This window comes from Scardinius erythrophthalmus (genome assembly GCF_964197995.2).
Source record: "Scardinius erythrophthalmus genome assembly, chromosome: 3".
Classification (NCBI taxonomy): Eukaryota; Metazoa; Chordata; class Actinopteri; order Cypriniformes; family Leuciscidae; genus Scardinius; species Scardinius erythrophthalmus.
This window is the reverse complement of record NC_138223.1, coordinates 38,603,808-38,625,539: the sequence shown is the minus strand read 5'-3', so window position 1 is coordinate 38,625,539 and position 21,732 is coordinate 38,603,808. Positions and strand designations below refer to the sequence as shown.

The 21,732-nt window shown below is 36.1% G+C and overlaps 2 protein-coding genes across 2 annotated transcripts in view; one reads left to right on the top strand and one right to left on the bottom strand.

Moving 5' to 3' along the window:
* Positions 1–21,732, bottom strand: part of cfap58 (cilia and flagella associated protein 58) — a 221,839-nt gene that overhangs the window by 153,678 nt on the left and 46,429 nt on the right. The window lies entirely within an intron of this gene.
* Positions 18,217–21,732, top strand: part of neurl1aa (neuralized E3 ubiquitin protein ligase 1Aa) — a 46,231-nt gene continuing 42,715 nt past the window's right edge. The window contains exon 1 of the mRNA XM_081361329.1: positions 18,217–18,435. Within this exon, the coding sequence (XP_081217455.1) occupies positions 18,402–18,435 (34 nt within the window). The 5' untranslated portion in view covers positions 18,217–18,401. The remainder of the gene's footprint in view (positions 18,436–21,732) is intronic.

The window sequence follows — 21,732 nt, the reverse complement described above, 5'->3', positions numbered from 1 at the left end:
GCAAATGTCACGTCCATAACGCTGGAATAGCCCAATTTTAAAGAATTTATCCTCAACTAGTTTTGTGGTGTAGGTCTACTTATTTTATCATGTTAATTTCAAATAATAGGCCTACTAATAGTAATTTAAAGATGTGGTAGCTTTGGATCTGGACGGGAAGGATAACTCTGGGGGTTGGAAGGGGTGTGTCGCGATTCTGCCTTCTCACAGGCAGAATCAGGTTTGTGGATCTGAGTGTCGCGATTTCGGTTTCATTTCGCATATAGCCTACAGCCCTAGTCATTTTAGAATCTTAAGTTCTACTTCTGTTATTTTGGTGAAAGTATCTCAAAAGTAATACAGGAGTAATGTAACGCATTACAATTTTGAGACAGTAATATTGTAAGGTAAATAATTACTTTTAAATAACAGTAACAAGTAATGTATAATGTATTACAGTTTGGAAGTAACTTGCACAACACTGATTATAAGCATACACTGAAGTTTTAAATGCTCAAGCTCTTGAAAGTCTGTTAGATTCTGATTGGCTGTTAATGTTTTTATTGTTGGAAAAAAATCAGTCTGAAACTTTTCTCTGTGTTGTAAATTATGATCCAATTAGCATACTAGAGAACTAACATATTAGCACACAGTACATACTGAAAACTGACTATTTCTTATAATGTTTCTTTTAAATTGCTACAATAAATGTTTCAAACAGTAGTATACTACATTGTTGTCATGTGACTTCATTGCATGCATGTTTATTCCATGTCAGAAATATGCCATGCTATATAGGGAAGATGTTGTATGAGTAGTATGGAAATATGCTATTCTAAACAAAGCCCTAAAGGTGCATTGTGTAATATTTAGGAGGATTCTTTGACAGAAATACAATATCATATAACTATGTTTTCAGTGGTGTATAAAGACCTTACTTAATGAACCGTTTTGTTTTTATTACCTTAGAATGAGCCATTTCTTTCTACATACACAGCGGGTCCCCTTACATTGAAATGCACCGCCATATTTCTACAGTAGCCCTAAACGGACAAACGTGTTTCGTTACTATGTTTTTCTTCGTGCAAGGAGGAAGCTAGCTAAAGTCAGCGAATAAAACACTTACACAATGATGAACAAGTAACAATAATTTTTCGCAATAACATATCGTTTTACTGAATAATAAAGTAAACCTAATTCCTTAATTTATCTTTGTAAAGAAACCTCATTGATAACTGGCTACTCTTTGTTGTCTCAGACAACGACATCTTTTCCTATCGGCCACTCTAACTTTTGTTGGTTACAATTCGCAACCTCACCACTAGATGCCGTTAATAATCACACACTCCACCTTTAAAGGGATAGTTCACCCAAAAATTAAAAATAACAGATGCTACTTTTGATTGTAATAATGTCTATGTAAATGCTGAGATTAACATGAATTAAGATTAATAAATGCTTTAGAAGTATTTTGTAGTTAACTAATGTAGTTAACTAATGTTAACAAATAGAACCTTATTGAAAGGTGTTGCCAGATATTTTGTCAATAAAGTGAAAGTCAATGGGGTCCAAACCAGTATTGTTCAGTATAAAAACATTTTCCAAATATATTGTTTTGTGTTTTACAGAAAAAGAAATGCAAATGGTTTGAAACGGCACGAGGTTGAGTAAATGATTCCAGAATTTTCCTTTTTGGATGAACTATCCCTTTAAATCATTTCACTGTATACTGGATGTGTATTTCCATAGTTAAGTAAGACCAGAATTGGAGCTTGCCTGATGTTTAAGGTTTCTTGCCAAGTTTCTCGTTATAGTTGAAAGGGATTCTCTGTAAGTTTAGTTTAGGGGGATTTGTCCATGTTTAATGCATTTCAGAGCTTCATAAGCCATGCATGATCAGTCAGGCGTCCGGCCCCCTGCTGTAACTCTCTGTTGGGGTTTCCCCCACCACGTCACAGGTGGAGTCCAAACCAACCAAGAACCAGATGCAGAAACAAATGATTTTTTCCCCCTCCTAGAGCATTCTGGCTTTCCAGCAATGAAAAATCACTGTGTCAGATTTGGAACTGTTCTTTTCATGCATATTTACACAAAGAATGTTGAAAAAAAGCCACACAGCAAACACTGTTCGTTGAAACTAACAGGGCACAATAAATCTCTGTTTCAGTGCTTTAGAGTTAAAGTACACTGTGTCCACAGACCCAGTGAGAAATAAGCAATTGAAATATAACTTCTATATAACTATACTGTATAAAAGTAATAATATGTTCTGCTTGGTTGTGTCTGTCAGTAGGCTATTACATTTCTTTTTTCCAGAGTAATGCAGCACTTTTTTATGAATATGAATAGACAAACATAAAATAAACCAAGCTTGTGTCCCGTCCCTTCAAATTGGTGTTTTTGCTCTATCCAACTTCTTCTTTAATAAGTCGCATTGGATAAAAGCATGTGCTGAATGTACAGCTATGATTCCTGTCTTGTGTTCCGCTGGTTATAAATGGACTTTTATGTTATTTCCTGTTTTGCATCATGTTTTGTAGTCCTTTGTAGTTTTTCTTGTTGATTAGTTCCTGATTGTTACTCTTATGTGTTCCATTGCCAATTTACCATGTAACAATAAACATGGGTAAACTAGGAAATACACAAGATGACAAGGTAACAAGGGGACACATTAGGGTAACTACCAGGAACTAATCTAGAAGAAAAACTACAAATGACTATTAAACATAATGCAAAACAGGAAATAACATAAAAGTCCAGATATGACCGGGGAAAACAAGATGGGAATCATAACAACAGCCTTTTTTTAAGATGTGCAAATTTCAAATGTATAGTAAAATTCCATCAAATTGAATAGATTAATCCTTGCATATTATTTTGTACAAATCTTAATGGAACGAGGGAATGGACCATTTTAGTTTATGTAATTCGTATTCATAAATTATAAAAAAAAAATGAAATTGTTTAGATTTGTGAATCACATAAACTAAATGGTCCATTCCCTCGTTCCATTAAGATGTATACACTGTTTTTATTAAGCTCTAGGTCTTTTAAAATTCTTAATTCATAATATGAATAATATGTAAGGATTATTCAATTACATTTTTTTTTACTTTTATGCATTTTTTAAGTGTATATTGGACTTTTTATGGACAGTTAATGACTTCACATCTTCTGAATTCAAATCAGTTCACTGTTTAATTATGTTTGATTATTAACTAATTTTATCTTTCAACATTTCTTAAAAAATCTTTTTTTAATTGAATAAATTAGGTCTATTTCATTTTGATGTTTAGCACTAGAAAATTACAAAGTGACATACAGGGTTTTAAATTATTTTATTTAATTGATATAAATACTACTAAAAATATATATATTATAACAAATTAAATATGTTGGAAAAAAAATCAAGGTAACGAAAAAAAACAATATTTAGTTTCATCTCAGAGATTGACCATCAATATTTTCAGAAGATTGTGCACTTCTTTTCACTGACCATTTCTTACAAAGAAAAACCTTTTTGTTCCCTGTTCATGGACAGTCCCATGCAATTCATATTCAAATGTTATTTTGAAGATAAACAGTGCTGCATTGTTTGTTGAAAAACCTGCTGCAGATTTTAAGCCTTTAGTAATATACAGAAATTATTCAGGAGAGTTTTCAGTTGAATTTAGGGAAACGACTTAAAACATTTGTTGTTGAGCTATTTCAATTACTTTGGTTTGATTTGTTCATTGCAAACAGCTGAAGGTCTGTAAAATTTGACAGTCAACATGATATGCAATGGGGGTTGAATAATTATGATTACAACTATTTGTGTGACATTATCCAAAGAACCAGTGTTCTCTCTTTTCTGCCTCATCTCTGTCTTCATCCACCTCCACATCCCGGCCCTCGGGCCTAGACTGCACTGCGTGGGCCCCTGCATGTGTGCTTTGTGTTTTGACCTATAGATGCCTTGTTGACATAGCGCTCAGTACTGGATGCTGTAGATGTGTAAGCTGATAAAAATACAAGCGTTTGGGCTGCGGAGCTCAGGTCCTGTGGTATTACACAATCAGAGCACTGGCCCGTGTATTGTGATATTATAAAATAAGAGATTTTATCACCAGAGGCATTTTAAATGATGTTTTAAAGATAAAACTATATAAAAGATTAGCAAGCGTTACACAACCTATTCCCATAAGCCAGTGGTGTATGTAAGCTTTGCCTTCACAGTACCTTTAACATCAAACACAACCACACACTGATGCTGTTCTAAAACCTATGACCTACCCATGGAAACAGTATTTTTAAGAGATGATAAAAAAAGTATTATGATTATTATTATGAGAATTTAAATTAGTCTGTGATCTCTTAAAAACATGACAGCTTAAACACTGTAAAAAAAAATTAAAAGTTGCTGCCTTAAAGGAGAACTCCAGTCAATTTTAACATTGAGCTCATTTTTTTGTAAATTTGGAGTGCTGTCAGTACAGAGAACAACGACAAAAATCGGTGTTGCCTACACCGTGTTATCCTCTTTTTAAAATTTGCACCCTGTTGACTTCAATGGGGCAAGTTTTAAACCTGCTTTTAGCCTCTTAACATCCTTGATGTGTCATTACAAGTGCACTAATGTGAGTGATTCCTTCAGAGTGAACACGGTGAATCTGACTGCAGTAGATGTGAAAGATATGAATAAAAATGATGTTATTTCAGCCAGCGCACATACCTGTATTTACATCCTGTTTTCGGTCGAAGTCCACAGTAATCGATTGTCGAGTTCACGTGCATAGGTTTATCACGCGCGTGAACTCGACAATCGATTACTGTGGACTTTGACCGAAAACAGGATGTAAATACAGGTATGTGCGCTGGCTGAAATAACATAATTTTTATTCATATCTTTCACATTGTCATTGTTTTCTGTATTGACAGCACTCCAAATTTACAAAAAAAATGAGCTCAATGTTAAAATTGACCGGAGTTCTCCTTTAAAATTAAGTACAATCTACTTGGCTGTATAAGTCATTTCAACTTTAAACAAAAAAATAGCTTTTTTTGCTGCCAAATTGCAATTAATCGCATGTAACATTAAAGTTTGTAAATATATATATATACATATATATATATATATATATATATATATATATATATATATGTACAGTATATATGTACAGTATATATATATATATATATATATATATATATATATATATATATATATATATGAAGAGTTCAGATGCAAAAGCCTCTAAGTGCCATCTGAAATTTTCTTCTAGAATGATCATTTTTATGAAGCTCGTATATTTAATTTCAGAAAAATGAATATGAAAAATGTAGACATACTCTTACGTTCACAGTACTCAGTCCTTCCAGAAAATGTATTGAAATAAAATCTTCATAGTTGTGATGTCACACAACATATTTAATAGTAGTTAAATATATAGGTGTACTGCATAATAAACAACCTTACTGTATATTATATTGGTTCGGTAGGTTATTATAAGGTAATTTTGTTAATAGTAGTTTATATATAGATATTGTTGTATTGTGATAAAGGCCGCTATGAATATTGCTAATTTTTTAAGCTTTATTTTTATGACTGCACACATCTGGGCAAAAAAATTATATATATATATATATATGTATGTATGTATATATGTGTGTGTGTGTGTGTGTGTGTGTGTGTGTGTGTGTGTGTGTGTGTGTGTGTGTGTGTGTGTGTGTGTGTGTGTGTGTGTGTGTGTGTGTGTGTGTGTGTGTGTGTGTGTGTTTACAAACTTCGCAATTAATCAATTTGACAGCATTAGTAAAAACATGTTGTCATGACTTATTGATCATATCTTTTTTTTTTTTTACAGTGAAGAGGTATTTAATAGCCATTTGTCCATTCATTATTTTAAACCTCTGTGATTTTCATCCACTCTCGATCCCCTTCTCTGAGTTTCTCTTAGAAGCCAAGAGGAAAACACACCACCCTTATTCATTCCTTCTTCACCTTTACCATTTACACTCTCCTTTCGCTATCCACATCCTCTCCCTCCCTCCCCCTCCCCCTCCCCCCTCTCTCTCTCTGATAGGATAATCTGGCGAGTGAGTGTCAACCCATGTGAGGACGGGATTACACTTTTATTTGCAGAGTTTTTATCCCGCTTGCCATCTGTCAGAGTTACACACGAGAGAAACAGAAAGCGGCTTTGACTTTCAGGGTCCATTTCTTACCACTCTGCTCCACAAATTATCATTTAATTTTTTGCCCTCATGTGTGCAGTCATAAAAATAAAGCTTCAAAAATTAGCAATATTCATAGCGGCCTTTATCACAATACAACAATATCTATAAATAAACATAATTAACTTATAATAACCAACCGAACTCATATACTGTAATACACAGTAAGGTCGTTTATTATACAGTACACCTATATATTTAACTATATTAAAAATCTTGTGTGACATCACAACTATGAAATTTTCTGGAAACCCCGAGTATCGCAAATGTTAGAGTATGTCTACATTTTTCAAATTCAAAAGAGCAAATAAAATCTGGCTTTCTGTGATACGTCCCCCATTAGAGCTCAGCTAGAGGTCAACACTTCACCCTTCAGGATCCGTCTTGTCCTTCATCGCCTCCAATTAACAGCAGCACTCCCTGCAATCTGATCCTGAAGCCCTACAGGCGACTCCTACTGTCAGCTTATCACCTCCCCTGCCTCGTCTGCTTCAGTTCCTACAGCGCTCCAAGTGTCTCCCAGGCAAAAGCCATTAGATCCCAGTAAGAGAGATTTATCCCTAGATAATTAAGTCTACTGATGTACGTCATGTCTGTGGTTGAGACAAGTCCTTCTGTTTGTTGTAATGAGAACTAACCCCTTAGGTGTGAACTGAAGACCTAGAGAAAAGAAGAATTTGGAAAATATGATACCTGACTCAAGGCATGTAGAAAGGCATGGGCAGGTGCCGACACAAACGCTCATAAACATATATAGTCGACACATTAACATGTTTATGTGTTTGTGTGACTGTATAGAGCCTCTATATACGGTCACACAAACTTGTACACCAATTCTTGTAAAGATCTTCTATATTGTTCTTAAAGGAACACCTCAAAACTATAGCCAAACACTCTAACCATCAAACACATACACATACAGCGAACTAACCAAAACAGAAAAAATAAACCAAATCAGTTTTGTAGCTTTTATGGTTCACTTAAAACATTCTGTGTCCGTTTCAGTACATCTCTGTCCTCAGAAAACCTACATGGCTCGATTTAAAACGTTTCAGAATTTAAATGTTTTGACTCCGTGTCCTTTCAACAACTCTGCGGAACGTCAGACTCAATCGAATCTGAGTTATGAGAGCAGCGTTTGGCACATGATTAATATAGCCGTGACCATATTTTTAAATATGTAACAGTTTTTCTTGTATGCACATGGTCTCGAGGGAATCTGGGGTTTGTGATCAAATCGGTTGTGGTGTGTAAGTTCGACTGTTGAGCTTCTTCCACATCGTGGTTTACAGCCAGAGTTCAGTGACGGATTGGCCCAAATGTAATCCTGAAACCACAGTGTATTAGAGCTAATACTTGTGGCTTCACCTCATTGGACATGCTTTAGCACAGACTCACAGTCAGATATAAGTCAAACGCTCAAATCTTGACGCCAGAGAGTTTTAAAGAGAAGCAGACTTTGCTATGCTTCAGTTACTATAGCACACAAAGATATGCACTAAAGCCTATTTGTGTTAAATGTCAATGGCTACGAATGCTTTGTTGATGGTTGTTCAATGTTTAACAATCTATTTTAGAATAATGCATTTACAGTGAGGTCCAAATTTGAAAAGTTGAAAGAAATTAATACATTTATTCAGCAAGAATGCATGAAATTGATCAAAGTGCACTGTAAAAAGTGGCAACCTGTGATTATTATACCTTAAAGAGCTATTTCACCACTGATATCAGGTTGGACCTGAGCACTGCATTCAAGCCAAAAACCATTAACTAAAAATCTGAAACGTGCAACCCTGATACAACATCCGTGTGGATAGGTGAGATAAGGCCACTATAAGAGTAAAATTCAAAGTAAACACTTTTCATGACTTTATGTTGCACTATAATGCTAACCGCACAAACCGAAAGCAATCACAAATGGTGCTAAAACCACAAGACTTCTACATAGAAACCAAAATCTGAACATGCTCACCTTGGTTATCTGGTCCAGTTCTGGCAGATGATTTCACAAAGCGCAATTATCAACACGGCCCATGACTGATCAAGAATCAAATTTAACTCAACACAATGTATGAAAATATGGAACAGCTGGAGTGGATTAACATTAATATAATGAATAATAAACAGCTTGTAATGTTCAGATCAGTCATTTTGACGATACACATGACATCTTCGAGTAATACCATATGGACCACAGGATGTAGGGCCTGAGATAATGGCTACTAGACCCCCCCCCCCCACCCCTCCAAAAAAAAAATCCATCCAACCATCATTTCAGCAAATATGTATAATGATCTATGCTTCACATTTAATAATATTGAATCCTCCTTCTCTAATATCTTACTTTTAAGTCAAACTATAAGGCTCTTTTTTAGATATAATCCTGCTCTCTCTCTCTCTCTCTCTCTCTCTCTGTATGTGTGTGTGTGCGTGCGTGCGTGTGTATTATTAAACCTCAATGACAGAACCTTTTACCGCTTGACTTTCATCTCCTCTCATTGGTTCACTGAGTATGAGCTCACAACTCTCTCCCCTTTTATTAAATACAATGAGCCCAAACTCTCCACCCAGGATGTACTCTGATATAATACGATATGTATGAAATGAATGAACACACTAAAGAGAGTCTAAAGTAGGGCTATTCAAAAGGGGTTAGAATAGAACAAGTTAGAATTTGTATTAAAAAAAAAAAAGAATTGCTTTCAGCTAAAAATGCTAAATTAAATCCAGCAATTAAATATTTAATTGTCTTTCATATACAGATATATCATGATTTTTGGCCTACATATCATGGTACTACCTCCATGGTATGTAAAAACCATGATATATTAATACTGTAATCATTCATATTTGTATTGCCATCAAATTCCATGGTTCACCACAGTCATTTTTGCAACTGGCTCCAATAGCACCAATATTGAGCTGTTTACTTCTCTCTCCCTGCACATGTCTGTAATAATGAGAGCTTCTAATGTTCCTTTGTAATATTTTGCACATGGTATGCTGCTGTACAAGAGATCTGTATTTGAATGGTCTTTTTGTTTAGAGACTTTATGAGTGAGTGAGTGTGTGTGTGTGTGTGTGTGTGTGTGTGTGTGTGTGTGTGTGTGTGCGTGTGCGTGTGTGCGCGTGTGTGTGTGTGTGTGTGTGTGCGTAGACCCTCCTCGACTCTCTCTGCAGCTGCCTCCATATTTAGTTACTGCAGTGACTCAGTAGAAAAGAGAGAATCATCTTTGCTACTCTTGCCATATTGGATGTACTTCACTTAAACCAATTATTATGGTTTTTGTATTCTATACAATGACTTTTTAAGGTATCATTGCAACACCATGATGGTAATACCAAGGTATTATTTGATATACTGATAATGTGCATATAAGATGACAACAGTGTAAAATCCAAGATGGCTTTACCTGGTTCTAGATGGGCATTGCTGGTTACTGCTGCGATTTTACCATGTTTTACCATGATGGCTGTCCTACTGATAACATGCAAGCAAACAATCTTTAATTGAAATCGAAACAAACTGTTGTGATGTAATTTCAAACAATATCAGGCCAATTATTTGGAGTTCATTTTGGGAGTTTGAAACAGCTTGCTGTGGTTGGTAAACACCTTCAAACTACCATTGGTCCATAGCAATTATGTAATAAGTAGGTGTGGCTCTTAAGGGCCGTACACACCGGGATGAATATCAGCACGCCTTAAGGCCCTTTCACACCGGATGCGTAACGAAAAAGCGAATAGTTCGTGTGCGAATAGTTCGCATCAAAACCCATCACATGAGCCGCGTAAACACGGTGTCTATCTCTATCTTTGACGATTAGCTTTCTATCCCAAATGTAGTTTAGCCTGCTAGCCTACACAGCACAAGACTATACAACAACTAAAACTATCACACAACATACTCACAGTCGTGATAACCGAGTTGGTTGGCAATGCTACGCCACACAATCATTGTCCTTGTAGTATATGATTGGCTGAAGTCTTTTCTGTCGCCGCAAAAGGAAAAAAAAATCGACATCGAAACGAAAAAAAAAAAATCGTTTTTTCGCCGCAGCACATTCGCGTTCGGTGTGAAAGCACTCATTACACAAACAGCTGATCAAAAAATAAAACCATTGCGCGAATTATTTGTGCGTAAAAATCGCGTCCAGTGTGAAAGGGCCTTTATTCGCCAGCGTTTTTCAACGCGTTTTTTGGGTTCACACCCAAGCGATTTTCGCTGACGATGAGCCGAGTGAACATGCAAATTCATTCCCCGACATTAGATGGCGCTTAAAGTAAAACAGAACAGTTCTCTTTTATCAAGATTTGTGTAGTCGCTGTCGTGTTTGTCATATAGTTCTTTATGTTCCGACACCAACGAGACCAGCAGCTCTACATTCATCTTGCCTTGCATCTTCCTCGTCTCATTTCTTCCCGGCAGTGTTTAGACGCTACTCGGCGTATATCTTCTTCGCCGTTACGTATGTGTGCTCGGCAAGACCGTTTTGTGTTTGAGCGCCCCCAAGTTGTGTTTTACTGTAACTTCAGAAGCTCCAGACACGTGAGTAAAAGCGCCAATGTCATTGGTCGCGGCGCGTCAAACCAAAAAAACGAACCCGAGGCGTTTTTTAAAAAATGACGCTTTTACGCGTGACGTTTTTCGCGTCAGTGTGCACACTCACATTGGCGCCCTTTGTTTAGTCACGAGGTGTTAAACGTCGGTGAATATCGCACGCGAAATTCGTCCCGGTGTGAACAGGCCTTTAGGCTCCGCCTTCTTTGACAACAAAATCTTCATTTGTTTTCTTCAATTCGTTGAAATCAGACGTGAACACACTTGAGAGCTGCTTTATAGAAGAAATTAAAGTTAAAATTCGAATTGAACGCAACTCTGACACTGTTTTTTATGTTCAATACTGTAAAGCTGATTGTTTTAAAATATATTGTTTAACGTGCTATATAAATGAAGGTGACGTTAACTGACTGAAGTGCCGAATTGGAGAGCTGGCACAAATATATCCAGGTATTGAGAGGAAAGCGTGCAGCACATAATTTAGGGTAGCATTGGGATGTTCGATAACAGTATACCGCTGGAAAGGGGTTTCAAAATTTATTTTACCGCTAAGCGAACCACGGAAACTTCTCCGTGAGTTTATCAGGTCCATTAACTGGTTTGATGGTGGAGCTGATCTGATCAGGTTGGATTTCAACTGTCTAACCAGCTAACAAGTGCCCTCTAAATTTGGGAGACCAGCTAAGACCAGCAAATCATCTTAGTCTGTAAATAGTTTTTTTTTTTTTCAAAACGCAGTCACAAGCTGAATCAAGTCTTTTTCCGTAGACTGCCATCATAATGGCTAAAATAAATGTTCAGCATACATGCATCAAAATGCATGTAATTGCATACAGAATACAGACGTTCACATTTTATGTAGCTGAAAATGTGTACGCTTTATCACAGACACGTGTGATTTGAACCCTGTGAAACCATAATCTCTTGTTGTCGTGGAAACCTCCACTTCTCTGCAGCTGCTGTAGAACAGCAGATGATGGCAGTAAAAACAAGAGCGTACACACACGCTCTCATACTCACCGACATTACACGCGGAGACACACACCTCTGGGGGACAGGGAGTGTTTACTGGATACACACCAGCTTACATGGCACCATGACACTAGCAGCAATGTCTGTCCTTGATCAATAATTACAAGCTAAATTTGGTTCTGGCCTGCAGTTTTCACATCCACCAAGAAGGAGACACTCCGCTGGACTCAACGAGACTAGAAGTATCATTCAAGAGTGTATGATCCACTTGTCTTTATACACTATGAAAATAAGCATTTTGAATCCACATAATGGAAGCAAATGCAGTTTCAAAGTCCAGCACATCACCCAAACTGGGAATTTATTTTATTAAACATCAGCAACTAAAGAACACTCAGTGTCAGACTCTGCCAAGCAATAGTGAGACTGATTAGTGTTTATCCATATGTCAGGAAAAGTCCTCCGTATGGTCAACAAAAACGCCAGCAGTTGCTGACAGATGCAAAATGAAGTTCCAACAGTGAATATAGGGAAACGATTTGGCTTATGTAATCAGATCTATCATGAAGAAATTTGGCACGAGGGAGATACAATTGTATCCATGGCTGAGTTCCAATGAAACACATAGGCCTATACATAAGTCATATAGAGTTTGTAAGTAACCATGCAAACCATGTGACATACAGTGCGCAATAAAATCTAAAGTAATGTATAATAGTCAGCTATTTCAAGCTGAAAAGTTGTATCACCCTTAATGGCTTCTTTTTAGGGTTCTTTTTAGTGGAAAAAATTGACCAGAATCAAGTATTTCAGAACAGGGTTTTCAAACAAAAAAAGAAACTGAGAAAATCTGAAAAAAGTGAGAGAAATACTTCAAGTTTGTCATAGTTAACATAATAAGACATTTTTAATACACTTAGTGTACAGTACATACACACATACTGCACAGTGTTTTTGAAAGAAGTCTCTTATGCTCACCAAGGTAATATTGTGATATAATAATATTATAAAATATTTTTAATTATTATTACAATTTAAAATAATGGTTTCTATTTTAATTAATTATGAAATGTAATATACTCCTGTGATGCAAAGCTGAATTTTCAGCATATTTACTCCTATACTTCATTACTCCTATTACTATATATATATATATATATATATATATATATATATATATATATATATATATATATATATATATATATATATATATATATATATATAGCCCTCACTTTTTGTTATAACAACATGTTGTCTTTTTAATAATGCACTTTTTTTTTCCCTCGCGCATTTTAGACGAGTAAAAAATATATTTGTTGCCTATATATTTTAAGTTACTTGGCATCCAAAAAAACCTTTTCCAGAAAACCGTGCAATAAGCCTGGTGAATAGGTTTTTGTTGTATAATTTCTCTTAAGTTTAACAATTGATTAACTGACTGGCAATGCATTATAAAACTTGTGACATTATTCAAGGTTGACTGTGTGCAGGATTAATGAAATTATGAGGTCTAATTATAAAATGTAAATTGAAGTATTTTGACATAGGATGAGAAATATAATGGATTGCTCTATTAGCAGAGCCTCTCCAAAGCATTTTATCTATCTGAGTGTATTATGTAAGAGAATATGTGTTTGGAATTAAAGGAGAGAGGGGGCAACCTCGTGAGAACCTAATGCAGCATGCACAAACACAATACACACAGATATATACAGCCTCAGCAAACTCCCATGTGACTGCAGGATTGATGTTGTATCCGCAAAGGAACATTCCCACTTTGGGATCTGAATCCTAAAGGTCAGCATAATTGGCCTCGGCTGTCTCCCCAGCTCTCAAATGCAGGCTGGGGTTCAGCCGCAGTGCCTGTCAAGTCATCCATAAGTGCTGTTCCAGCGTCGGCTGTCTCTTGGTTCTAATGAGGATAGTATTTCATGGACACTTTGTCAGCCAATCTCCAATTGCAATGTGCTTCCAATCATTTCAGGTTTCAGAGTTTAGCCATTTTTATAAAGCACTTACCATATCATTTAGTATATAGTGAGAATGGTCGAAAGCCATTTGCTCTTTGCTTTGTACACCACACACATTTCAATCATGACAGCTCTCGGAATAGTATTAAACAGCATTTTATTTAAGAATGGAATGTACATAGGCTTTTTCTTGGCGGACTAGATCTGCTACGCTGCCACTGATGGCATGAGTGAAGTCTATTGTCGAAACATGCACATAAATACAGTAAATAGGACATGAGCTGCTGCAAGGAAAGTGGGGAGAACCACCTAGCAAATTTAGACAGGTGGTGCTGGGTAAGTAGGGGAGCTGTGAAAATTCACATGGACCGCTGCACTGAGATGAGCCGTTTCAGGACAAAAAAACAAAGAAACAAGGGTGCGTTTCCCGAAAGCATCTATGGTCGCAAGTTCCGTCGTCCTCAGTTAAACGAGTCTGTGTTTAACCCGAAACTATAGTTCCATCGAACATTCGTAAGCATCATCACAAAGTTGTGAGGTTGGAACGATTGGTTGGAACACAATTGATTTTAGCTACATTTAAACAAATGCATTAAGTTGAACTTATTCAATTTTAGTTCAACTTAATGCATTTGTTTAAATGTAGCTTAAAGCAATTGTGTGCAACCACTTACCATAAAAAAATTGATTAAATTCAACTAATCATTTTTTTTTCAGTGTAGTTTCTTGTTTACATGACATGTGGGCTTAATAAATCCTTATCTTGAACAAAATAAGCAAGCTGACATTCAGTACTAACTGTGTCTTTTATTTAGAATATGTTCAAATGTCATTTACATCTTTTAGTTTGTCAAGAGATTTAAAGCACCTTTTTCAATAGTGCACATGTGCGTATGTACTCTAGTACGCAAGAACGAGTCTATGATTGAATCCGTAAATAAAGCAAAATAACTGAGAAAAATTAGAAATAGTCCTCAGATGCCATGTCCGTAATTTATAGCAAAACATTAATTTGATCTCAAACAGATTCATTAAAGCTCCAATATGTAACAATTTTGTAATAAAATTTCCGAAAATAACTTGTGCACAGTGTGATATATTTCCTCCAGTTGTGTACTTACAATATCTCAAAAGTCTCCAAAGATTTTTTATTTTAGAGAAATTCCGATTTTAAATAACTGTCCGTCCCGGAAAAGAAATGTCGCCTCTCAGTGACGCAATGTCCGCACTATCCTTTTTTTCCGGTGTGGACCATGTGATATTCCACCACACCGGAATATCACATGGTCAAATGCGGAAGTGGTGGTTATAGCCATAGACTGTATGGTTATAGCTGTTATGGATCACGATTACTCTTTGGCGAGTATTGAAGTGCCAACAAAACGAAAGCGTCCATATTCGGATACACGCAGACTGTGTGACAAACGGAGGAATAAAACCCGGATAAATATCGGCCAGGCGTTTTCGAGATGGAGAGAGCTGCGCGACAATCTTGGACTTGACAGAGACTCTGCTCTCGCAAGTGTATTGATAGACAGGTAAGCAAATCATTTTTTTTTATTGTACAAGTAACGTAATAGTTACAGTAAAGATGATTTTAATAGATATGAATTAATGACAAATAGCTGTAAGTTGTAACGGGATAATATAGCATAACATTTCACGTTCCTTGCAGTTCATTAATTATGATGACATAAAATAATACGATCAGACATACAAGTAATACAAAAATGAATAAATTACCTCATCCGTGATCATGATTCATTAATTCAATTTAGATACATCGCTAGATGGTGAAACGACATCTCCCATCGTCACCTCCTTCATAGCGTCATAAAGCTTCGCCTTTGTTATTGTTGGAAACTGCGCCCTCTTGTGGTCAAAATTTTTTACATATTGGAGCTTTAAAAGAAGTTATCACTCCACCAAGTTCGTGACAGCATTAACCAACTTGGTTGAACGAGAATTTGGCGACAATATGGTAACGGAAAACAGTCGTGACTAGCTGATTTCTTCAACGATGCATCGCACTATGGTAGTTAAGCAGCGAGTTGTGTCGTTGTATGGGAAACACAGCACAGATCGAATGGCCAAAGCACTCAGCTTTAAGAGACAATAACAGTTGCTTGGAAGAGTTTCATGACTGAACTCTGAATATATTAGTCAGTGTGTCTTGCCTGCAGAAAATAAAATGACTCCAACAGTTACCTCAACCCCAAAACAACTAAATGGCAAACATGCACTGTCATAATTCTCAGATGGAGGTTTTTGTAAGAGCACCATTCATTTCTGTTTGTCATGTAATGCAGAGGATATCGATTCATCATTCATGCGGTGCTAATGAAAGCCGTATGACAATCCCCTATTCCTGAACACTAAAGTAGCACAAGCGCTTGTGCGTTTCGGGCATGAGCTCCAAAAAATGTGTGCACCATGTGTGAGCGAGAGTGCACCAATCAGCCCATCGTTGCGGAGCAAGCGATGATTTCATTTTGATCAAAGTGGTGGTGTTCTGGAGCGAAGGCCTGCGGTTTGTTATGGTTCCCTTCAAAATTCCAATTGTTAAAAAGGGGGACGGCAAAAAAAGTAAATATTATTGCTAACGTGATTTTAGTGGATAATGTTTTCCACGTAATCAGAGAGGCGATAGTGAGAATGAGTTTAATTGAGTTTATATCCTCCCGGCCCCTTTGTTGATCACATTTATTTATTAGCTTGAAACAGTGAAACTCTCAGGCTATTTGTTTATTAACTGATTTATATAACCAAATGAAAATTCTGCCATGTCATTTCTAAAGTGTTATGAATTAATCGTCTGAACTGTATCAGAAATAATACTGGTTGAAGAAACATTTCTTAAAGTGGATGAGGTTCAAATCTGGGTTAGGACAACCTGTTCTCAGATCAGCGGAGTGACAGTAAGTTGATTGACCCGAGATGACATTGTCAGGGCATAATTCTTAAGGGTCACAGAAGAGAGAGGACAACATTCCCAGAAAGCCAGGAAGGAAAGGAGGTTCTGTTTGTTTGTTTTTTAACATAGACTAATTCAGTCATTCTGCTGAGATGTAGAGAGGGTTGGCCATATGGACTTTGTTTGGCGTTATACTGTATCTCAGAAAGACATGACAAAAAAGGGACTGTAAACATAATTTCCCCATAAGCATATTTCGTTTGACATTATTTTGTGGCTGTTTGCTTAAAACCATGCCTCTTTTGTCACTTCCTCTTACTTCAAATTGAAAGCTGTACTTCCTCTTGAGATATTGTTATAGTTCAACCACATTAGAGAAGCGTGCATATGTACACCCAACAGTGCATTTCTGTTTACAATAGTGGACAAATATTTTTGTTAAATATCTTGGATCTTTTTCATGCAAAAAAAAAAAATAAAAAATTAAACAACACCAGTGAGTGAAACTGTAAAGGTAGATTCACTCTTGCAACATCTGACAACTTCTTCTCCAACTTGGAAATTAAAATATGACATAAAAATCCATCAAAATAATGTTGTCCTTGAGTTCCTACACTAAAATAAAATCCATAAAAAATAAATAAATAAATATTCTTTTAATTATAATACCGAAATGTATACATGGATATATACAGTATAAATATAATAAATATAGGCCTATAAATGAACAGCGTTGGGTAACGCTTACAAAAGTAATTAATTACTAGCTACTAATTACATCTTCAACAAACTGTATTAATTACTCTCTCTAAAAAGTAATGCATTACTTATTCAGTCTTGAGTTGAACAAAACAAGGATAGACATAAAACTGTTCTTTTTATTCTTTAAAATAAATAATATAAAATTGCATAATTTATTCTTGAACTGACCAAAGTATTTAGAAGGGAGAAGGTTACATTAAAAAAATACATAGGCCTACATCTATTGTTTAATATACAGGGTGGGCCATTTATATGGATACACCGTAATAACATGGGAATGGTTGGTGATATTAAAGTCCTGTTTGTGGCACATTATGTCATGGTCACCACCCATCTTGAGGAGTTTACCCCCTCACATATACTAATGTGCCACAAACAGGACTTTAATATCACCAACCATTCCCATGTTATTACGGTGTATCCATATAAATGGCCCACCCTGATGTAGAATTGTTCTATACAGTTTTTAATGCAATTACAGCAGAAGTAAATTACAGAAAAACTAAAGAGTAATCCCTTACTTTACTTTTTCAAGGGAAAAGGGATTAAATTACAGTAGACTAATTAATTACTCAGTAATGCATTACATACAACACTGTAAATTGTAGCCTATAATGTGTATTTTAAATAATTGTTAGAAAAATGTGCACAACAATACTTCCATTGCATGTGTTTAAGAAAATATGAGGTTATAGAATGGGTGTTATGTTAATATGTACATTTTTATAGTGTGTTTCTTGAGTATTTGATATGTCTGCGTGGGTCTGTTTGAAGGGGAGTGACACCCAGTGAAGCGCTTTTAGACTCCGCCTTCTATGTAAATGAGTCAGTGTGGCGCTGGTGTCCGCGCGCTCAGTCAATGAGCACCGAGACTGGAGGAGTGTCCGACTGTTTACATCTCGTTTCGGGGGGCCGAGAGATATTTTCCTCCAGCATGATGTCGGTGTGGAATTATCGCACTCTCCACCTTTGAGAAATAAACGCGGCCAGCGCAAAAAAAAAAACAGTGACCCGGCGTTGAGTCATGGGAGGCCAGATAACCCGAAACGCATTGTACGGTGAGGAACTGCGTTAAGGATCTAACCGCTGAATGATGTTCCTTCTGTTTGTACGCTCTGCTTCAGCTGTATTGTACATGATAGATTAATTCAAGTGAATTTGGAAGGAAAACGTCTGCCTTTAAATATTAGCCTACATACATATTAGAATACTTGCACTGAATAGAATAAAATACATTCTAGCACAAGTCACAGACTTAATGTAGACTGTATTTAGGTTTCTGGAGATTTTGCGCTCGTGTCAGTGAACGCGCTTTCGACATCAGACGTGTTTCCCCCATAGCAGCTTGAAAGCGTGAGAGAGGGAAGGGATTTTGTGGGGATTCCCTCTGTTGTTGGGAATAAGAAGGATTTACTGCGGGTTTTCCCACAACGTTTCATTTTACTAGGCGATGTACATGCTCGTGAAGCAGCTGGCTCAAAAGATAATCAAATAAATCAATAAATGGATTGATTGGTTTTACATAAAAATGCACGGTTGTCGGTTACTCAGAGTAGAAAGCCTACTAGTTCCTGAAATTCATGTTGAGGATGTTGTGCTGCTATGTTTTGGCAAGCCCTTCTAACATGTATTTCTTGCTTTGCAGTTTCCAACTAGTATCTGTTTTTTATGTCATTGCTTTATCGACAGACTGACTGACAGACGGATAGATAGATAGATAGATAGATAGATAGATAGATAGATAGATAGATAGATAGATAGATAGATAGATAGATAGATAGATAGATAGATAGATGGATCTGGTATAGGATGATTTCCGTTGGCCTGCAGGGTGAATGGGTGAATAATCTTCCTTGTTGGATGTGTGGCTGTAACTGAAACAGACTGTGAGCAGTTGGTTTATGTAAATCTCTCTGGCCTGGAGGAGTTAATCTGAACCCTTGGTGGATCAGACTCACTTGATCATTAATTCTAATTAAAGCACTATCACATCCAATTAGGTAAACAGGGACTAGAGATATGACAGTCCAGTATGTGTAGTAGCACCTGGTGTTAGTGCACTTATTCGAAATGTACTGGGTAAACCCCTGAGGAAATGTATTAATTAAAAGAAATAAATAATTTAATAAATCACATCGCAAAATATGAGTGCAACAGTCAGCTCTGAAATGAAAACATTACATTTGATTAGAAGCATAAAAAAGTATTTAAAAACCATAAAAACACACACACACAAAAAAGCATAGTCATTTGGTTGATGGATGCCTTGAACTTGAACTTGAATTTTATTTTTGGAGAGTATTAAGAAGACAAAAGGAAATGATGGTGGAAACAGGATTGGGAAATGACGCAAGCCAGATTTGAGCATCATTTTTGCTTAAGTCCCTTAAGGCAAGTCATTTCACTCGGCGGCCATCTTTGAACCGCCTTTCAGGCAGATATTTCAGTAATGCAAGTACAACATGTCTTTGAATGGAGAAACTTCAAATTCTCCAAAGCTGTTGACCAAGCTTACCATTAAATTCCCTGTTTGAAATCACCAATGAAATCTGACAACAACTCTCTTACAAATTTTGTTTCTAACCACTCAGATCATGACAAAAAACCTGCACTTTTCAGACTGGACCAGCCAATGCGTTTGTGAAGCCACAAGCACTCGTCTCTCACAATGACTTCACCAATTGGCTATTGTTTTATTTAGAAGGTGCTTATTCCGTCATATTGCGTGCTGCACTTTCTCCCATTCATAGTGATATGAGTGCACTGTCTTTGTATATCATATGTCTTTGACTAAGCTGCTGCTTCTGCTTCAACAATGTTTTTAGTTTATCTTATATATAAAAAAAAAATGTTTGGTCATAACTTTCTGGTTTCTCTTTCCAGTTCCCATTTCTGAGTTAGGGATTGTTTTTCAGTTCTTGCAGCAGGCTGACAGTGGATATAAATTGCTTATACGGGTACAATCGCATCTTTCACCTCAGATATAGTAGATAACAGTGCTTCATCTGATCTTTGTATGAAACCAGAAACCATCCAGAATTGAGAACAAGATTGTCTGGTTTGTAGTGTTTGAGCTGGATAGAGACACTAATGTACTGTATGTTTGTGTGTGCGTTTAAGACTGGGTGTTTCTTATGCAACTCTGGAACACATCCTGGCCTCTGAGGCAGGAAAGAGAGGAATAATTCGTTTTTTTTTTTTTTTTCTCGTTTTTTTTATATAAAGGCTTTTAAAAATGGAACATTATGTTCCTGATATTTCCTACTGTCACTTGAACAAAAACAGTATCAACACTCCACCTTAAACCGTTACAAATATGGAAAGTTATGCAAATTGTCAGTGTAGTTGCATGCGTTTTTTGCATACATTATACACATTTTTTGTACCATGTATTTGATTTGCATTTGGTTAAATAACTAATTTTGTGCAATGAATAGCAATTGTGCAATTCATTCTCAGTAAGAATGCAACAATATAAAACTAAAAAATATATATTGTTGGTTTAACTTAAAAAAAAGTAACTTGGCTGACTTAAAATTTTAAGTTCATTGAAACAATGAAGGAGATTGGTTTAATCAACAGAAACTCAAAATATTATATTATCTGAACCACATTAGTTGATTTGACAAAAGAAAAAAAAGTTGTGATAAATCGTGAAAATAATGTTTTACAGTGTGGTACTGATAAATTCCTTTATATTAATAATATTAAAATACATAATACCCATATTAAAAATTCCATACTATTTTGTCTAAAAATAACAAAAGTGTTTAAAGTGAATTTAGGCATCAAGTCATTATAATGTACAATATGAAAAATCGATTGGCCTTTTCATTTCGAGATTTTCTAAACAAATTTTAGACTTTTGACTAAATTTGTAGTGTCTGTAAAGATTCACTTTAAGTGAGCATTAGATGATGGCAAAGGTAATCTAAATGTAGAAATAGGAGAAATGAACGTACAATTTAAACATCCAACGCTAGCCAATATCCAGCTGAAAGCCATAATTATGTAAACTTATGCAAATCAGATGGTGGCACAAATAAGAATAGACCAGGGGTGTATTTCCCAAAAGCATCGTTAGCCAACTATGTTCGCAAGTTCCACTCTAATGAACTCGCCCCAGTATGGTACTGATATTCCGTACATCCCCAATTCTTACTCATCATTGCTGAATCAGTTATTCGCCGCTAATTTGTTTATAACAGCACGGAAAGTATTGTAATTACTGAATTAATTACCACAGTGTTATTTTTTGAATCCACAGTAAGACAGCCATGCACACAAATAACATGAGGAAACTGTTAGCACTGGAGTTTGTTTGGACTGGGATTTTTAATGGGGCATGTTGGGAT